This window comes from Lissotriton helveticus, chromosome 2_1, assembly GCF_964261635.1.
Source record: "Lissotriton helveticus chromosome 2_1, aLisHel1.1, whole genome shotgun sequence".
NCBI lineage: Eukaryota > Metazoa > Chordata > Amphibia > Caudata > Salamandridae > Lissotriton > Lissotriton helveticus.
Genome location: NC_136059.1, coordinates 1004836473 through 1004856393, shown reverse-complemented (window position 1 = coordinate 1004856393; position 19921 = coordinate 1004836473). Strand labels below are relative to the sequence as shown.

At 41.5% G+C, this 19921-nt stretch overlaps 1 protein-coding gene across 1 annotated transcript in view; it reads right to left on the bottom strand.

The window, feature by feature from the left end:
• The window catches only part of LOC144818402 (annexin A1-like), a 90622-nt gene that overhangs the window by 61304 nt on the left and 9397 nt on the right, over positions 1 to 19921 (bottom strand). Inside the window, exon 2 of the mRNA XM_078675776.1 lies at positions 2405 to 2487. Coding sequence (XP_078531902.1) covers positions 2405 to 2473 — 69 coding nt within the window. The 5' untranslated portion in view covers positions 2474 to 2487. The remainder of the gene's footprint in view (positions 1 to 2404; positions 2488 to 19921) is intronic.

Sequence of the window (19921 nt, the reverse complement as noted above, 5' to 3'; positions counted from 1 at the left end):
GGTCTAAAAAAAAAAAAAAATGTTTTTAAATGTAGGTATTATTACGGTTAAAAAATGTTTACATTACTTATGCTTATGGATTTTTACTTTAATATATTGATGTAATAATTCAGTTAAATTATTTCCTATCGTTGTCAGGTGCTATAGCCTGCCGTCATTAAGCTATGAGTGTGTTGCAGTATCAGTGGCTGGCCATGTGTGGGGCTCTACTTACTCAAGGGCTGGGTTGGAGTACATCAAAGCCTTTTTCATAACCATTAGGATGTAGTAGAATTAAAAGTATATTTTTTGAACGACAATTGTCTTACTCTTATGGGGATGTGTTTAGTATTAGCATGCCCCTCTTACATTTACTACTAAATCCAAAACTTGTTAGCACAAATCCCCACCACAAAGACCGGGTGCTCTGTATAAAACAGACAGGAGAGGTGTATATCTCTGGTTATTGATGATGTTGCATTTTGTCATACGTGAAGTAGTACTACTGGAATACTACTTGGCATACTCCAAAAAGCATTTTGTGAATCTAGCCTTATGTTTCTGCAGTAGCTCAAACAAACATAATATACCAAAGGTTTACTTCATGTATTTAAGAACTGTGTGATCAAAAACAGATTAACTAAATGTCTTGACAGAAAGGACAACCATGCCAATACCCTAAATGTTAATCTTTTGCACTTTAACATTAGGCTATGCACCAATTCACTCTTTTTTCAGTGCAGCACTTACGAATTAAACCAAAGTGTTTTTCATTAAGCATGAAGGATTTCTGTGCCAGTTTCAACAACTTACTTAAGGACCTTTGAGATTGTAGACAACTGAACTTACCACCATCATGTGCTGGGTAGCATGCAATTGACAAGATCAATCATGGCCATGTTAGGTGTGGAGAATTAAAGCTTTATCATGTGGTAGGAGGTGGAGGCTCTATCACACAATAGTACTAAACTGTTTTACCTGTAAGTAATACAATCCCATCGGAGACTCAGAAACGCTGACTTGCACAGGCAGGTATTTAGAAAATATGAATGCCTCCAGCACCTCATGGATTAATTAAAAGGAGCTATGTTGGAATTGTATAAGTTTTTGATATAAAGGTACCACAATAGACCTCAAATTGAATAATGTAAAGTTGTCTATACATTTTTATTTTATTTAGTGTTTACTAAATATTCAGGTATATTTCAAAATGTGTATTGAATATGATTGGGCCAGTCCAAAACCAAGTGTTGGGGTGCATTGGAGTCGAGGAAGCACTGTCCACGATTATCTTTTTGTTCACATCCTTCATGGCTCGATGCCTTTGACTCTGGTGCCCCAACTCCATGACTTCCAATTAAGCTGGTGAGGTTAGACACTGGAAATGGAGATCAACCTCAAAGAGATAATGGAACATTAAAGGTGGTAATTGAGTTTCGAGACAATCGGATCAGTTTGAGCATTTCTGATTTAATGAGGTGAGTTCATTCTAATTAACTAGCTTCACTTAGGGGTTGTGGTGGGCATGTTCTTCATGTTGAACAGTCAATGGGGCAGCAGGGTTGAACGGTATGCTTGGGTCTCGGTCTCATGCCATCCACCGTCTATTCCAACACATGACCACAAATGAGCAAGAGAGAATTTGTGCAACAACTTTACCAATGAAATAGCTTTTATCTTCAATGTCAGTTACCATCCATAACTGGCTGATGTAAGCTGATTAGGCCTAGGCGTGAAATTCCGCTCCCGTAGTTGTGCCCACTCCGTGTAGTAAGTGGAGTTCTGAAAAACTAAGCAGAGAAGTTTCTTCCTCGCTCCTTCTCATTGTGGGCGGTCGCAGATGGTCTCCATCGCTTATGATTAGAAACCTTCTGTTCGCGTTGAGGAAGCTGCCGCTTGAGTAGATCATCTATTAGAGTGGAATAAAGAAGCAACGCCCTCTAGCGCTGTATGTGGCTCAGCTCGTGCCGATTCTATAGCACAGGACAAACATCTGGTGCCATAAATCCATGCAAATCGCACCAACATGATGCACTCCACCGCTTGCAGAACGCCACATAGTGGAGTTTTTTTGGTACTAAGCAGAATTCCACTTAGCAGAACTGCGCCCAGGCCTAGAGCTAATTGAAACTGAAAAATTACACAACAAGCAATGGCTGACAGACTAATACCTTTGCTACCCCCACAGAATATTATTGGCACAACGTGTTGGTACAGTTTTTTTAGTCCGAAGCAGAACGCGCAAAGGATGGCAGCAACCATGAAATAAGCAAGTCATCATAAAATATGTAGATCGTTGAACAGACAAGGATAACTTTTACCAAGTTTGTGATGTGGTAATTGTGTGGAAAATGGAACGATCTTTAAATTTTACTTTCTATTTCAAAAGCATTCATTACTTTCACGCTCAAGAATAAAAACTCACAGTGCACTTTTGGTGCTCTTCGTCGTCTTCCTCGAACCTAGCATTACTGAGAAATGCGCGCATCATCATGATGGAAACGGTTCCTGAAAACAAAAACGTTGCAAAGACGGTTTTAAGATACAACTTAAATAATGCGAGTGATGCACACAAACACAGTTGAAACACAAACACAGTTGAAACAGACATTTTTAGGATGTAGGAACATGTGTGTTTCTTTGTTTCTACACGAAACGCCATCTCCACTCCCACAACTCAAGATTACTTTGTTCCTTTTAGCTGAAGTGTGCCAAGAAAGAGAAGGCTACCCTGGTTACAAATATCAACCAACCAGTCACAAAAATACCATTGATGCCCGGCACTTTGGGTGAGAAGTGGGGAGCCCTGACCCAGAACAACCTTCCAGAAGATTTTAGAAGACTAGACTGAAAATGCCAAACTAGTGGATCCTGAACCACATCACAGGGAATGGATTAAAGGATCCTATGTGGGAACACACACTGGCACTTTGAATGGCTCCATGTCATCATGTACAAAAGAGGAATCGGGCCTTGGCCTCGCATTGCACCAACTGCCAGTAATTGCAGACTATGCAGATCTGCTGTTGAGAAAGATAGATTGGAGGCAAATCTCAGAAGGTATAGCCCAGAGATAAAGAAGGATGGTATTGTAGTGAGGAAGTCCAGAACGTAGAATAAGTGAGAAAACTGCAAAATGGGGGTTTGGGAGAAGTGATGGGGCAAAGCTTAAAATGCACCTATAAAAAAAAATCCCCCAAAAAAAAAAAAAAAAAATCGGCGTTTCAGTCGGGGTAGGGTGTGTATGTAAATCCACAATTCACCTTAGTAACCAGTACAAATGGCATGAACTAAGTAAGCTCTGCTTCTGGCAAGATGACAACCAGCCTTTTGTCAGTTTTTTGTAAGGTGGGCTAGAGTCCAAAAGACAGCTTGCGGTTACAAAGCTGATGGACTGGTAAACGAGAGAAGAGATGCTTGAGCAGCCCAATAAAGCTATTTTAGTACACGCTAGATTGCTTAGGATTGGTAGGTGTGTGAAGGAATTTGCAATATGGAATGGGACACAGTTTAGTATATCAAATAATGAGCAACTGATTTAGAATCTATCACAACAGTGACTGTGGTGGAGCAGGAGTGTGGCTAATTTTTTGTGCAGTAATAGTGGGCAGAGCCATGACACTAGTCATTCTATCAAAAGCAGTTACCCGATTAAGCACTACAAAACCAGCATGAGAATAGGATGGAGTCTGCCCAACACAAGTGAAAGAAGTCAACAGGTCTAACAGGCTTATCAGGAACCCCCATGTTAGAGCACAGGTCCCAGGTCTAAACTGTTTTTCCATGGAACCGGTCACACAACCTTTTCTGAACATGAAAGTGTGCTCCCAATAGCCACTCAAAGAAACACTTTTCAGCTGAACGGTCCCCTAAGAAATTGCTACTCCAGAGGCGTTTTGTAGATCAAACTTCCCACCATTTATCTCATGTATTAAGATAGCAACAGGAAAGGTGGGATGCCAGCAGTGCCTCCTATCATCAGGGAACCAGGAAGGTCATCAAAAACCTGAAGGCATGGGGAGATCTACTGTAGGACCCCATGGATGCTAATATTTTAGAAGGTGCTGGTCCCCTCCAGTGAACTGTAGATCAAAACCTCGCCTTACAGTAAAACAAACCAGGCAAAAGCCATTTAAACAAAAAAAATAAAAAAATAAATAAAAAAAAGATAGTAAATAATAAAGGAAAAGATAATAAAGCAAATAAATCACACGCAGAGGAGTAAAAGGTAGAGCTTCACCTTAAGTGTTAGATAACAGGACACTTAATTCATATATTTGTTAGTAGATGCTCCACAAATTGTTAGCACTGTATGCACAGTTTGACCTACTGATTGGAAGAATTTTTGATGACTAGCTTCCATACATACAAAGCTGAAAACAAAGACAAGCGAGCAAATGATTTAAAGAAATTAGCAACCAGAACAAATACCAGCAGTACGAGATTAACATGTTACAACTGGAGTAGGTATTTACCATTGTAACATTCCTATAATTATTTTAAAGCATTAAAAAGCACTTGCAAAGTAGTGGATCTCATCCAGAAAGGACTTTAAATACTGCTTGTCTATCAACCAGCAGAACCTCCCTTCTTGGCTCCAGACTTCAGAAATGGAGAAGTCACAAACAGTTTACGCAGGGTGCAAACATCTTGGCAGCTCTGGGTGCAGGTAAGGGGCGAGTTTGGCTCTTCAGCCCACACAGTGCGTGTCCCATGCTTTCATCCATGAAGTCTAATTTGTGAGTGAAACTAACTACTGCAATATGTAGGACCAGACCGCTAAAGACCGAGAGTCTGCAAGTCTGAAGCACCTTGCCCACTCTTTATCCCGCAGAAAAAAAAAAGTCAAGTCTGAGGCACATCCCCACAACTTCCCCACCAACCTCACTCCTTCCAGGTTTCCAGTCTGCAACTTCCCCGTGAACTAAATCACCCCATACTGACACTTAAGTGTGGACCATCAGAGTCCTCTCACCAATGCTGGACCAACGCTTGCACTCTAATCTGCATTGCCGTCAAGGCCCTGAACTCCTACCGTGTAGGTGCTGAAATGAAAGCAACAGCATATTGATAAAGCTTGCTTTTTACTGCCACGATGTGTGAACTAGTTTTTCTTCACCATTGACGTTCACCTGCACTACAGTGGCCATCTTTACCATAGTCAACTTTGGTAGCCATCTTGATGCATCATAAGTGGTCATAACATCTCGGAACCAAAGATTCACTTCCAACACCTCATCTTCAGCAAGACGAATCCGTGGTACAAACAACTCGTTCGATTTTACTCACGCTTAGGAACTGTTAATATCCTTGCATGATTCCATTGCTGGCTTATTGAATGAAGGAGCCTTCACCAAAATCCCAACTACATTCTCTATTAGGGGCGTCTTAACCTGGCACACAGTTCATCACTAAAATAGCAGGCAACCATCATAATTTGCATACATAAATCACAATGGTGCATCACAAGAAGAAATTGTTACTTTACACTCCTCCAAGCAATCGCAATCAAACACTTTTCTAATCTGCATGCTGCACAAAGTCAGATCAGAAAAAGCTTATGCAGAGACCTTCAGTTGCATCACTCACAATCCAGATGTAATACGCATTATTAAACTCAAATCTAATCCATAACGGACTCATGCATATCTCACGGTTAATCTGGCCTCTGCGAAGATAGTTTGCTAAAACAATGAGAAACTATCATCTCTGGCGATTCTTTGCTGCAAAAATATACCAATCAAAAATCAGTCTATGTGTATGGTAGTACATCTACAAACGTGGCCCTACGAACTTCATCCCAACCACAACAAGGGTAAAAATGTATTACAGTGCACAGATTCCTGCTACACTTTGGATAAAATTAGAGCTCTGTTGTGGTACTCTTCTTGAGTTGTACTAGGCTCACCAATTAAGAGAATATGGACTTGATAAACGTGCCGTGAGGAAGTCTGTTATAAGACTAAACACGTGTTGGCTAGTACAGTGAAGCTATGAAAGAAACAAGCATCTATACCAGCAATGAACTTGGACTATTGTTTTATGGCACTCGAGGGTTTCTATTTTCATGTTTGGACCAAATCCGGCTTTAGGGTGTGTTATGGGGAGCCCCGCCCCTCTAGGAGCACACAAGTACCTTTTGAGGACTTAACAACATCTTGTAAATTTATAAAGGAGCATGTGATGCCTGCAGAGGAGTTTCCTAGCCATCAGATTTGAATAGCTGGCTAACTGGTACTGGTTCACGCTGGATTCTGTCCTCATTTTGTGGCTCAGCCTCTACTCCTGGTTTGTTCAAAATAACCTACATTTTGTGCCCACCTCCACGCAGGACACTCACATTTCGAGACCACCACTGTACAGACAGTAAAAGGTATTCGACAATTGCAGATATAATCATGGGCGCAGCAAGGTATCTGTTATACCTGCGTCGGCAGCGTTTGTCAGGGGCAGTACCTAATTTGTAAAAGAAAAAGTGCTGAGGCCCAATGTTGTGCTCCGAAGCCCACAGCCGGCACTTTTGAAGGTCAGCTTGCCGAATACAAAGTCTGCATATTCTTGATTCCACTTCATGCCTCTTTAATCCACCAGAGGACGCTCCATGTTCCTTTAGCTCACTGTTCTAGGTTCCCGCTTTGTAAGAGTTTTTCGGTCGTTCACTCCTTTCCCGCTTGTGTTTTTCCTTCTCTAGTTGTCCTGGTTCAAAACCTAATGAGGACAAGTAAGTGCCAGTACCCAAAAATGAGCACTGGTGGACCCCCACCCGCAACCATTGGCTCATATTAAGCACTGCTCAGACAACAAATTCAGCAGCTCTTATTGCCCATTTTTAACGTTGATCTGGGACAGCAGGCCACAAACAGAAACAGAAGCTAAAATACAGCAAGTGCTGTGGTCGAACAAAACATGATTAAAGAACTAGACGTTCAAAAGCGTAAAGAAAAAAATAAGCGAGGGGCAAATGGAATGGGAATCTGAAAACATAACGCAAATAAAGATGCAAAGAAGAAATGAAGGAAGAATTGAAGCAAGATTTCCAGCGAGCATCCTTAAAAGGGTCAGGACTGCACATTTCACACACTCAAGAAGCACCGTATGGTTTAAAGTGGGGGCATTTTCTTTTTTCCGGGTATTCCCTCGGATATGAAGGCCTAACCCGTCGGATAACACCGTGGAAACATACATGGTTAGGTATGCACAGGACATCTACGATAATATGAATATGGGGTTACCTTTGAATTTCACAGCGTTTTAATCCCACGTCCATAGTCTGTCTGGTATTTGTAGTTTTCTGTTCTACTTTGGTCTATGTCTGCCTCCGGACATGGAATGATGAAGCTTGGTCTGGGTTATACATTTTAACTAATAACAGTTGTAATGAGCCTAAATAATTAAAGTTCCAAATATTTGCGTTTTCACGATTCTAACTCCGTGTATTGAAGGCAAGGAACATCCAAAGCATTTTGGAGTACGAACATTTTTCGGCAAAATAAAAAGTGAAGTGACCCCTCCCCATTCGAAGCTCAATGGTAACATTGGAAATACTAAGAGCGGGGCTGTAACTCGTGATTTGGTATGCACCCTCGTCAAGGTTTAAAGAAATATCAACAGGGGGGTGGGGGGAGGGACGTCTACAGTAAATGTGTAAAACGTGCGTCACCACAGACTGACACGTCTAGCATAAAGTAGTCGAGAATGATCTGCAGACAGAATACAAAGCGCGCGCTCTACCATGACGACTGGCCTAGGAATCAATTATTGATGAATTGCTGTAGAAAAAAAAAAAAGATTTATTGCGTGCGCTTAGCACACTGCAGATCCGTTTCTCTTGGGAGGAACAAGGAGCATATTTTCTGACACGGGTTAGTGCGAGAAAGGTCTTTTCAACAACGACAGACTCGGGGATGGGTTTTCGAAAGAGACAGATATACGAACAGCTAATATCGGGGGGATGGGTTTTCGAAAGAGACATAGATATACGAACAGCTAATACTGGGCAGAAACATAGTTTAATAGCATTCCAAGCCAACAAATCTTCCGGTTCTGACCTGTTGCAATGAGATTTGAAACTCTCAATTTTCGTATTTAAAGATGTGCCCTAAGTATGGATTTTGTACAGAGTTTTACAAATAGGGTTTAAAAAAACAAAACGTTTTTAGAGTTCTACTTTGGAGTGTTCTGGGTCTGACACGGCATGGGTAGATATGGTTTATCTGCAGCAACAAATAATGTAAGTGTTTATAGAAAGACTGGGTGCTACTTTCTTGAAGGATGGTCTGCGGTTCACTCAGTCCTATTGAATCCAAGGAAATTAAATATTGGTTTTATTGGCATTATTGTAGACTCCTCCCTTTCCATGACCTGACAGATCATCACCGTTGCCTCCAAACATTTCAACACTCTCCGCATCCTTCGGAGGACCTTCAAATGGATCCCCCAAATCAAGAAAGAATGTCACCCACGCACTCATAACCAGCAGACTGGACTATAGAAACGCCCTCTACGACGGGATCAACAAGTCTCTGCTCCGCAAGCTCCAGACCATACAGAAAAACGCAGCAAGACTGGTCTACGGCATCCCTCAACACGAACACCACCCAACACCTGCAAAATCTCCACTGGATCCCAGTCGAGAAGAGTAACTTTCAAGGCACTCACCATGCCAACAAAGGCCTCCACAACACCGGATCCCAATATCTAAACAAAAGAGTCTCCTTCCACATAGCCAAGAGAAACCTCCGCTCCGCCGACTTCACCCCGCACATTGCAGAGCAAGAACGTGTGAAAGAACCTTATCCTACATCGCGGCCAAGACTTGGAACGAGCTCCAGGTAGACATCAGACAGGCCCCTACTCTGTACATCTTCAGGAAGACCTTCAAGACCTGGCTCTTTGACTGACCGGAGCTGCACACCCAGCACCTGGAGAACCTCCCGGGTGAGTAGGACACTTCAAAATTCCCCAATTGATTGCGAGATGATTTATTAGACCTCTATAGTATCCACGCAGAACAGCACTGTGTACATCTCAAATTCATGCAGATGTGCTATGGAGGCATTCATGAGCATATAGTCATAAAAAAAGGGCTCTTTAGAGACCACCCAGAAGCAAAAGTGAAGGGGCCTGCAGGAACGCACTGGTCCCAGGCATACAGTACAGCTCTTTAGGGTCAGCACTGACAGGGAGAGTGGGCCACATGACAGCACTGGTTACAGGCAAAAATGCCTTACAAATGGTCTACAAATAGGATCATCTCTCTGCTTGCATTGTAAGCAGGCAGCCCCCATAGCTGATCTATGCAGCATGCTCAAAAGGTTTGAAAGTTACTGCATGTATGGAGATGTTCAGCCACAGAGATGGCCTTTATAACAAATGCCATAAAGGGACAGTCATTAGCGTCTACCCTGGAGTTGCAAGAGGCAAGGAACAGGCATACACTGGCTACAGAGGGCCCGGGGCCAAGGTCATAGTTGGTGTAAAAACAGTGTAGAAAATAAACAAATTGGTGCAGTCAAAGCAAATAGGATTTGGCCTGATACTCTGCTCATCCAGAAGACATCTACCCCTTTGCCAGTGAGCATTTGCTCATTACAGGCAGTCTTTGCTTGCCATGGTATAGCAGGGAGTCATATATGCCTAGCTCAGGACGCATTTACTTAGAATGTAGATCTAATTGTATCATAATTTGGCTGACTAGGTTTCTTCTACCTCTGACAAGGTATTGAAGAGCTTTGCAGCAGCAAGTAGCATGTTATTTCAAATCCCAAGGTTGGGGGTTATTCCAATGGATATTGGGATTTGGTCTTATGCTCAAGGAAACAATATCAGCAGTTACTCCAGGTTTTTGTGGCACAATAAATAAATATGAGTTAGATGTGTATATTAGAAGGGAGTATGAGAGCATAGTGGAGGAAGGCTGTTTGAGCTAGAATGCTATCTGTGAATGTAAAACTGTAGAAAAAAATTACACTACATGTATTGTAGCATTTGTATTGAATTTACTACGACCATGTGGACTGCTGAAACGTGTATCCACACTGAGCATGCTACACCATATGGAGGGTTTTGGCTCTGTCCGGTGTCCGTCCCGAGTAACTTGGCCCCATTATCAGGAGCCAGATAACGTAACAGAAATTGCAAATTATCACTTTCAACTGGAGCCATGAAGAATTAATGTAAAGGGGCCATCCCCCATTAAAATAAGCTAAAGCTGCACAGGAGGATACTTGTAAAGCTACCGTCTTATAACACCCCTCCAGGAAAAACTAGTAGAGTGACAACTGTCTTCCACGCATTACTGGATAAACGCAAATGACCAATCTCTAATGGTTTTACATCTAAAGCGAGGAATGGAAAGGTCTCCCTCAGATAGGAGTCATCGATGAGCACCAGAAGATAACCAGAGCAGTGGAGCCTGCCACAACACAGTGGACTACTCTACCTTGATCAAGAGACTGAATGGGATCGTGTTACCTGAGCTGGTAGTCAACTGGTTAATCTCTTCTCTGTAAATATGCTCACAAGTAGTGGCATTTTTTTGATCCAAGAAATAATTATCAAATATGGTGTCCCGCAGGTCTCAACACTATTGCCGTGCTGTTCGACATCAATGTGGCCACACCATTGAAGCTCATTAAAAACATTGCGGCCTGCCAGGCAGTGTTCTAGGGCAATGATGCTTAGATTGTGTTTGAGCTAGGCAAAGACACCTCACTAACTTCATAGCATGAGCCCATCTAGGCTCCATGGATATACAAGCGTAAATGAGTTGCTTCTAAAAACAGAGAAAAAATCCGAGCCACAGTTAATTGATAATGATAAAAGCACTGGAAAGTCTCAATTAGTCGGTTTCCCTTGGATCTGAATTGAGGGCTCGCTATCCCTCACGGAGCGCAAATACCATCCCTTCGGCAGTTTCTCCATCTTGTTATCCTAAAAAGAAACAAACGCCTTTATGAACAATTTCAAGCTCTTGCATCAACAAGAAATAACTGCTTGTATTGTTCCAGGACGTGATTATTGCAATGGTTTATTTCAAGGCCTATCAGGTAAAGCACTTGGCAAGCCACAATGTGTTCAACACACAGCAGTCAGGCCAAGAAAGCATTCAGGTGCTCAGGCAGAACACTGTACTGTGGAAGAAGCAAGTGACAAAACCTTTTAGGACCTTAACTGGGTCTTTTAAGTTGGCCTCGTCAAAAAAGCGCCCAGTTCTCTCCAAGGTTGTGCATTCAGCTGTTCCTTCAGATGCCTAAAATAAATGCATGGTCCGAGAGAACATTTTTTTCTGCTTGATTCTTGGAATTTCATCCACTACTGCCTCAGTCACCAGGAAGCCATCCCTTGTTTAATAAGGCCCTCCAATCTTTTCAGTTTTGCTTCCATCTTTCTGATTTCGTATTTTTAGCGGAATTATTTATTTATTTTTTGAGACCTTGGCACTGTGATGCTCTTTGGAGTGACTGTGACCTTCTTAAATAAATCCTAAAAATAAAAAATAGATAAATATGTTGAAAAAGAACTATCAGCATCTATGCTGCTTTTGCACCTGCCAACATCTTCGCGACCACCACTGTGACAGTATTCTTTGGCATGTTTTCCTGCAACAGCAAGTTAACAGCTGGCCATATGGGGCGGTTCAGTTTAATCCACGTAGGACTTGCTCAATTAGCTCTCCTGAACTTCATTCATCAACTTCACCAGTCAGGTCAGCAATGTGCTTGCCATAATTTGCAACATTGTATTCATTATGCAAGGGTAAACATCAGGAATTTGGGCAATTCCCCACACCTTCTACTCTCCCCCCTCTTAAACTTAGGATACTAAAGACAAGATATTCTCCATCAGCCTTTTCGCCAACAATAGCAAGAAGTTCTCCTTTCATACCAAATACACCTTTTCATTCTTGGTGGACAATACTTCACACAGCCAAGTATAGAATGAGTTACTGAATTTTCCTAGAGAGGCCAAAATATGTCATTCAACTAAATGGTCATGCATTGGCCACTGATCAGATGTGCAGAAACTGTTTGAACAGGAATTCCAGGTTAGCCATGGTCAGTTTACACCTTATTGTAATTCGTGGATAAAATGGATGTCGAAATACCTAATCCCTAGTAGTTGACTCTCGAATATTTTGTGACATACTCGGCAGCTCAAAAAATCCCTCAGACTAAACCTCTGACATGCTAGCTGGGTCAAACATAATAACCACTCGGTTAATAAGCATTGTAGCACAATCAGAATGTGCCATTGTTCTGAAACTATTATATTGGTTGATGTTTTGCCAAGCGCAGCATGCACAAAGTGTTTATTTGTACAAAGTTTCTATTTTTCCTTGGACGCTGGAGCGGTTCTGAATCAATCATGAAGTAACAATGAAAATTAAATAGTCTTTACTTGCCCCACCTGTTTTAAATGTAGGTTTCTGCTGCATTGAAACACATGCCAAATTGTAGTTTTTTTGTTTTTAAAGTACGAGTACCCCTACTACAGAGTCTTCCTAATACGGTGCTGAACTTAAAATAAAACCCAATGAACAGGAGTATCAAGAGTTTTTTGTCATAAGACATGGGGAGAAAAGGAACCAGCCCTTTTAAATATGGCAAACATGAATGAAATGATCCTCCACTAACATGGCAATTTTATCATTCCATGGATGTTCCGAGTTGAAATTTGTTTAATGCCTCAGAATGTGTCAAGTGCTGCGGTGTGTGGCAGGGCTTTCCTAGTATTACACGTTACATACAAACCAGGCCTATTTGTATGTAAAAATGAAAAGCACTCTTTAGAGTGCATTCGTATGTGTGTCTTGGGGCCTACATAGCCATAAACTGGTCTCAAATTGTGTGATCCTAGACAAATATTCCATGTTGCCGAGTCATAGGAGTATCTTTAAATATTTGACTTCAGCATATTTGCTGTATAAAACATTTGTTTGGTTTACAGAAAAAGCTTATGCTCCATGTGTAATGAAAATCTAACCCCCATACATTGTACCCAACCCCTGACTTGCCTTAGTTCACTAATATCATTGTCATCCAGGATGGTGTGGTAGAGGACTGTCATTAACAGACATTTTCCATTAAAATGGCCACAGGCTTTTCCCACTGACGCGCAGTTTTACTGATAAAACTATATAGTGCACACACGAGAACATGAGGAAATCAGGTTTCAGCACATATTCATCCAATGGGCATCACCAAGTAAATTACTTGGATTAGTTTAAACGCTATTTAAATCTTTGTTTCCATTTCACTTCAGAATTATATAAAAGTGCTTTCCTAAGTATGGATACACGTTTCAAAATGTTTGTACTGTTCATGTGCATGCAAGGATTATCAGACAGCTCGCTTTACTTTCTTTGACTACAAAGTTAGAGAATTTTGTAAACGCCAATCTCCAGGATAAAATATGCAGCCGTTTTAAAGAAAACATAACCTAACATTTGACCCCTGTTGTGAGAAAATAAAAACAAGATTTGAAGAGCCCTCTTTATTGCTAATTCACTTTCTGAATTATTAGAACACCTATTTGTCTGCTCAAGCTCCTCACCAAGCAGAGCGAGTAGGCCCTAAAAATAGTTCACCCTGATCAAAACTGACTCACCATGGCAAGTGTGCAAGTCAATTTCGAGGCCCGCGTGCCTGGTCATTTGTCTCTTCTTGTCTGGCATTTGGAACATGTTTGTTTTGCAGCGGTCTTACATTTACAATACTTGAGTAAATATGTGCAAATGTTTTTATTGCCCCGCTTGTAATAACATTGCAATGCATTATGAAAACACAACTTTCTGTATCCTGTTTATACATGTAAGAAGCGGCTAGACAGGTCGGCTGACTTCTAGTAGGTGAATAGTTCCCACACTTTGAAAGTAGATCTGGATGGCACTTTGCCCTGGCACCAGACAACAAGATGCACACAAGCAGTCCCATCTACAGGTTTCAAAGAGACTGCCCTAACCTTACTACCATCTTTTATGGCATCCAGGGAGCAGATCTACTGGGATAATCTCAAATCAGGAAACTTCTGTCTCCTGTGTGGAGTACCACAAGGATCGGCTTTGTCACAAACGTTCTTCAATATATGTCACCCCTTTGGCTAGATTAATCAAAGATCACAGTTTTACGCTGATCTCATATGCGGACGATACCCAGATAGTTTTATCCGTCATGCAGAGCGTGGACGTCACAGCTGCCAGGTTTCATAATTGTCTAAACTTCATATGGCCTGAATGAATTTAAACTCTCTCAAGCTTAACATTGAAAAGACTGAGGTCATTGAGTTTGGGCAGGGTCCTTCTGTACGGAGCCAATTGTGGTGACCATCTGTGGCAGGTAACTGCCCCGTTCCTTCTTCCAAGGCAAGAAACCTCGGAATTATATTTGACGACGAATTAAAGTTTACCAAAAAAAAATATTTAACCTCCTGTTTCTTTACATTAACAATGTTGTGAAAAATCTTGTTGTTTATTCCATTGAACCTCAGGAAAACGGTAATAGGAGCTCCTGTCCTCTCAAAAAATGACTATGATAATGCGCTATTCCTGGGTATTGACAAAGACCAGTCAGACAAACTGCACGCTTTGCAGAATGCGGCAGCACAAGTACTACTTGATATTCCCAAATACCATCCCATGTCCACCAGTATAAGGCAGCTTCACTGATTCCCAGCCCAACAGAGAGTAGAATTCAAAGCCCTCGGTCTTGTGCATAAGACATTATATTGTGGGGGAGCCATGGACATTCAGAAACTATTCTCCTGGTACTCCCAGCGACGGAGTCTTAGGTCAGCCAACACAGGGCTAGTACATTTTCCTAAAATACTAAAAGCCAGATGGGGAGGCAAAAGCCTCTCCCACTGAGCAGCCAAATTATGGAACACGCTACCTACTACCATTAGACTACAGTCAAACAGACCTCTTTTTAGGAAATTGGTCAAGACCTGGCTTTTCCCTCAGCACTAAATCTCGGCGAGCCTGTGCAACAGAAACAAGTCACTCCTAGCGCCAAGACGCCTCGGCAATCAATTGCTTTATAAGTAGGTCCGTCAGTCCAGCCTTGAATTACTTAATTTTCATGTAATATAGGTTGATGTGGTCTCTCCTCAAGCTTAAAAAAACTGCATAATACTGAGTGACTTATTGATGGCTCCACCTACATACCAACATCCTCTTCTAGGAAAATATGTTGCAGACAGGTGTACTTAGGACAATTTGTAATCTTGCTAGATACTAATTGCCTTTATCCACTTTCAAACTCTGGAAAGAGGTAATCTAGTAGAACTATTAACATCACTTCCAAACACATCTAGAGATGCTGAATCTTTGGTTGTAATTTGTCTGTTATTCATAACTGTGCACTTTTCACAGACCACAACCAATGGTTACAGACAGGACTAGGACATCATGTTTCCACCAAAAGTACCAAATGTTTCTGCTGCTTTCACATACTCCAAGGAATTCATAAGACTCCAAAGTGTGTGTGTATCTCATGTGATAGCCTAATACCCTTATGCAGCACTGTCACCTGCTTTCCTAGGGCATAATTGCGGCTGTTCACAACACAGGGGATAGTGAGCAGAGCAGCGGCGGTATTAACATCAGCCATTTTGGATGCACCAGCAGTAGATCTTTCTACTACAAATAACTCACAAACAACTGCAGCTGAACCAGCCCTTGATATGTGGTAACAGATTTCCAGATACACTGCCACTGATGCACCCAATGGCGTCGACCCATTTAAGCAATATTGGAAGTGGTTTTCCTTCATTAAATATGATCGCTACCCTACCAGGGAATACCCAGATTGTACAGCATGAACAGCAACTTCTACAGTAACTGAAGGTGTGGCTGGTTTTTCCAAACTTAAATCTCAAAATGCAGCACACAAGAAGAATATTTTTCCTCTTACAATGTCTCAGACTATCACCAGAGATAAGCTTCTGCCCCAGATATATAGCTGTTCGGAAATCCTTTGCCAAGTATGGTCTCTTTGGCATAAATTTGTCCCTCGGGGGCAAAATGGTCAATGGGAGCTTCAATTTTGAATTTGTAAGTGGACACTCATAAGGAGGTCTTAATACGTGGTCCCACTAGAACATATTTGAAAGGGAATGCGCAGAGTACCATTATATATTTATTTTCTTTACAAATAGTGATGCTTGCACTTCAAGAGCGGACTGGTCCGAGTGAGGTATAGGGGGTCCCTTAATCCTACATCAGACAACCCAACACCAACTTGCTGTGAAAATATCAGTCTCTACTATGGATTTTCGTGCACACACATCCAATTGCCCAAAGCAGAGCTATCTTCATAATTGGACACAATCTATTTACTGAAGTTCCACAATGCTGCTAGCACTATTATCTCTGCAGCAAATTCCAAGCACAAAGCATCCTTTTAAAAAGCAAGGCAGTAGTCATTAAAACCGTCATTACATCTGCCATTAGGGCTCCAGCAGGATAATAGACACAGATTACAGCCTTCATGATACCAAACGCAATTCACCAACATGCAATTTGCAACCCCATGTATGGGCACGCAAACATGGTTTTCAGGTGCCCACATCCCCACTTAGCCATCTATTGCGGCAGCATGTCTATGTGACTTATTAAGCTGATAATGCATTTCCTGAAGAAAGGATATACTGTCCTTTACACAAAGCTTTTAAATATACACTCAGGAATGCCAACCAGACCATGACAAACTAATTGAACCTATTTCGCTGTATGAGGGTAAACTAATGAGCAAATATATATGTTTCCCCTAAACTAATCAGAAAACGCTAGCAAGTGTTTTCCTGAGCAGCCAATATTTGAAATGAAATGCATCTTTCAATAAATACGACCAGGAAAATAGCAAATTTGCTTAAAGTACCTCCCTAGAAGGTACAAGAGCAAAATGAGGACTCTTTCACTGTACCCAGTGTTAAACTAGAAAACAAAATCTATAGTTGTAACATGAGTACCACAGAAGCATCAGAAGAAACCAGAGTTTGCATAGAGGATTAATTTATATGTAAGTTATGAAGTTCTACAACGCCACTAGGCACTATCAAACTACCAAACATGAGAATAACTGCAAGCCAGTCGAGTTCATTCCAGCTCTTCCTAGTGTTGTGTACTTCAAGCAATTCCCCCTATGTTTAGTGAACCAGACTTCAATGAGTTTTGTGTGATAGCCTTTTCCTACCCCACCTCCTTGTCCTGCTCTCCTCAGTTCTGACATTTTGGACGGCATCTCTCATCGGCCAATTTTATTGAATGTTGCAGCTGGTTTAAATCCCTGCATCTGTTTGTTCCCCGGTCTCACTGCCTCTCGGAGTTCACAGCTCTGAGTGGAAAGTTAAGGCTTCAGAATATTTATCTTTATATATTACCTGCCTTGACCAAGATAAATTTGATTGATTGGGTCTCCTAAGGGCTGTAAGAACCCACCAAGTCTTAGATCCTAAATCCGTTTATAATGTTGTTGCCTAGTAGGATAAGCAACTTTGCTGCAGTTGTCTCAAATTGGTCTTTGTATAAGAGTTAAGTAAACCTTAGGTATTTTGAAGACTTAGAAGCAAAGCCTTAAATGATTAGAAAGATTGTGGAAGATCTTATCCAAGACTTCCCAAGTGGATTATCTGGAGTCAGCTGGCAGTTGCAACGGATTCGAGGTCTAGCCTTAAAGTGCTGGTTGGAAATCACCACTAATGGAGGAATACAGGCAAACAAGTGACTATAGTAAAGCTGACTTGAAGAATGAAAGTTTGTTCATAACACCATGCTGAATCCCATTAACAAGTGTTAAATTATGTATACGAGTTACTCTATGCAATATAGGGATAAGACTCTGAACATCAAGGATCATTAACTTAATTTAACATAAGTCATGTTATGTTGCATGACTATTAGGCTCATGAGGATTTACAACAAAACCACTGAGGTGGAAGGCTTTCAGAGCGACAGTGAATGAAGGCACACAGTTATCTTAGAATCAACCCATTCCCAAATAACCATAGTGGGCACACATTCACGAGCATGTACAGAAACTATGCACGGGTATGCAATATGATTTTGTACCACTTTACAGTGATCTGTCCTCATCCTTCAGCCGATAGAACATACTTCACAAGGACCAATCACAAAAGAGGAGTAGGTGCCGGTTTACCATCTGAACAGACAACCAATCAAAGCAGTGGGCATCTCTGTACCCCTGTAGAACAAAAATGAGCAAACTACTGCCATACCTTCTGTATGTAGATCGCGCTGGCTGCTATACAATAGAATATAAAGCTAAACAACATTAGACCATTCAATAGTTGCCACCTATAAAAGATTACTAAACAAAACCAAATAAGATATCCACTGACTTTAGTCACCAAGAATCCCAGAACTGCAAGGCATGCCCAGATTCCAAAGCATTCTGGGACCATACCAAGGGAGAACTTACCTATATAAAACCTTTTAATATAATATAATATTAACCTGGCCATGCATCGCCTAAAAAGATCTGCGAACCATCTCCAACCAGGAACTGCTCACCAGATGAAAGCAAGAAAGTAATGTGAACTTTATTAAGAGAAAATAAGGCATATACGAATAGGACACACCCCATCAGAAGATAAATAGACTCCATTGCAAGAACAGCTTTACGCTGGACTCCTGAAGGAAAACGTAAGAGGCAGGCCAAATAATATCTGGAGAGAAACTACGGAAACAGAAATGAAGGCCCTGAACCAAAATGGAGGCATTGTACAGAAACTTGTCCAAGACAGAAGCAGAGGTCCTTTGTAGGCATGGGCCGAATTATTAATTCCGCCAGCAGAATTAGAGGAATTGTGTCATTCCACGTTATACTTGTGCTCTTTATGTACAGTTCATTGAAGACCGAATTTAAATCCATTTCAGGGTTTTGGTCTGCAGGATGTTCACCACAAGATAAAAATGCATACAACAGTTACTTTGGTTTAGTTTTTCTAAGCAGGTCTCTAAAACTATCCTTTAAAGTTGGAACGGAGGCTATATTTTCTGTGTGCTTCATAAAAGAACAGGCAATACCTGATAAAGTTAAGGGCGTCTCCACCTTTTGTTCAAGACAAATAGGTATAATGCATGTGAAGAACCCTACATGTGACCGGTCATTCTTACCCAATGACTGTTAAACTTAATGATTGGGGGGGAACCCACAATATTTTAAGGTCTCGCGCTAGACAGGGTTACTAAATATAAACAATGTAATTACTTATAGGGGCTTTCAATTAGCTATCTTCATCCAGTGGGCTTTTATTGTGTCATTCACATTTTTCTTCCACCCACTAGCAGAATGCTGCATAAGGCAATCGGTCAGCCCACTTCAAACGCTGGCTAACTTCCCTGGGAGTAATGGCATTCTGCAGTTTCCCAAGAAGAACGGCCATTAAGTGCCAGTTTCTGGTATGCGAATGTGTGCTTTTTGAGATCACAATGTAGCTTTGTTTTAAAGATCTCCCAAACTGTAAAGCTTTTTAGAAATCATGCCAAACATTGGCAAAGCCAAAGGGTCGGTGTTGGGAAGGAAGAGTCCTCGGCATGGTAAAAGACACGTACCCATGCCCGAGCACCCAAAAGGTACCCTTGCTGTGTGCTTAACACACACTTGGCCTACATCAGGTACATGTAGAGTGCTGTGCAAAGCAGGAGTAGTGACTGCGTTGGGTGTATGTTGCCTTGGAAGGGTACAGTACTGGGATAGTGCTGTGCAGTACAAGCATGGTTGGTGCATTGTACTGTACACTTATGCGTGTGGGGAATACATTACACGAGAGATGTAAGGTTGTGAAGTATATTCACAATGAAAGCATGTGCGGGGCATATGTGTGCTTGCTAGAAAGATAATACATGAAGGGTGAAGTGTTGTGCAGTGCGCGCATGGCGAGTGCGTGCACTGGCAGAGTGTGTATTTGCAAATTGTATACC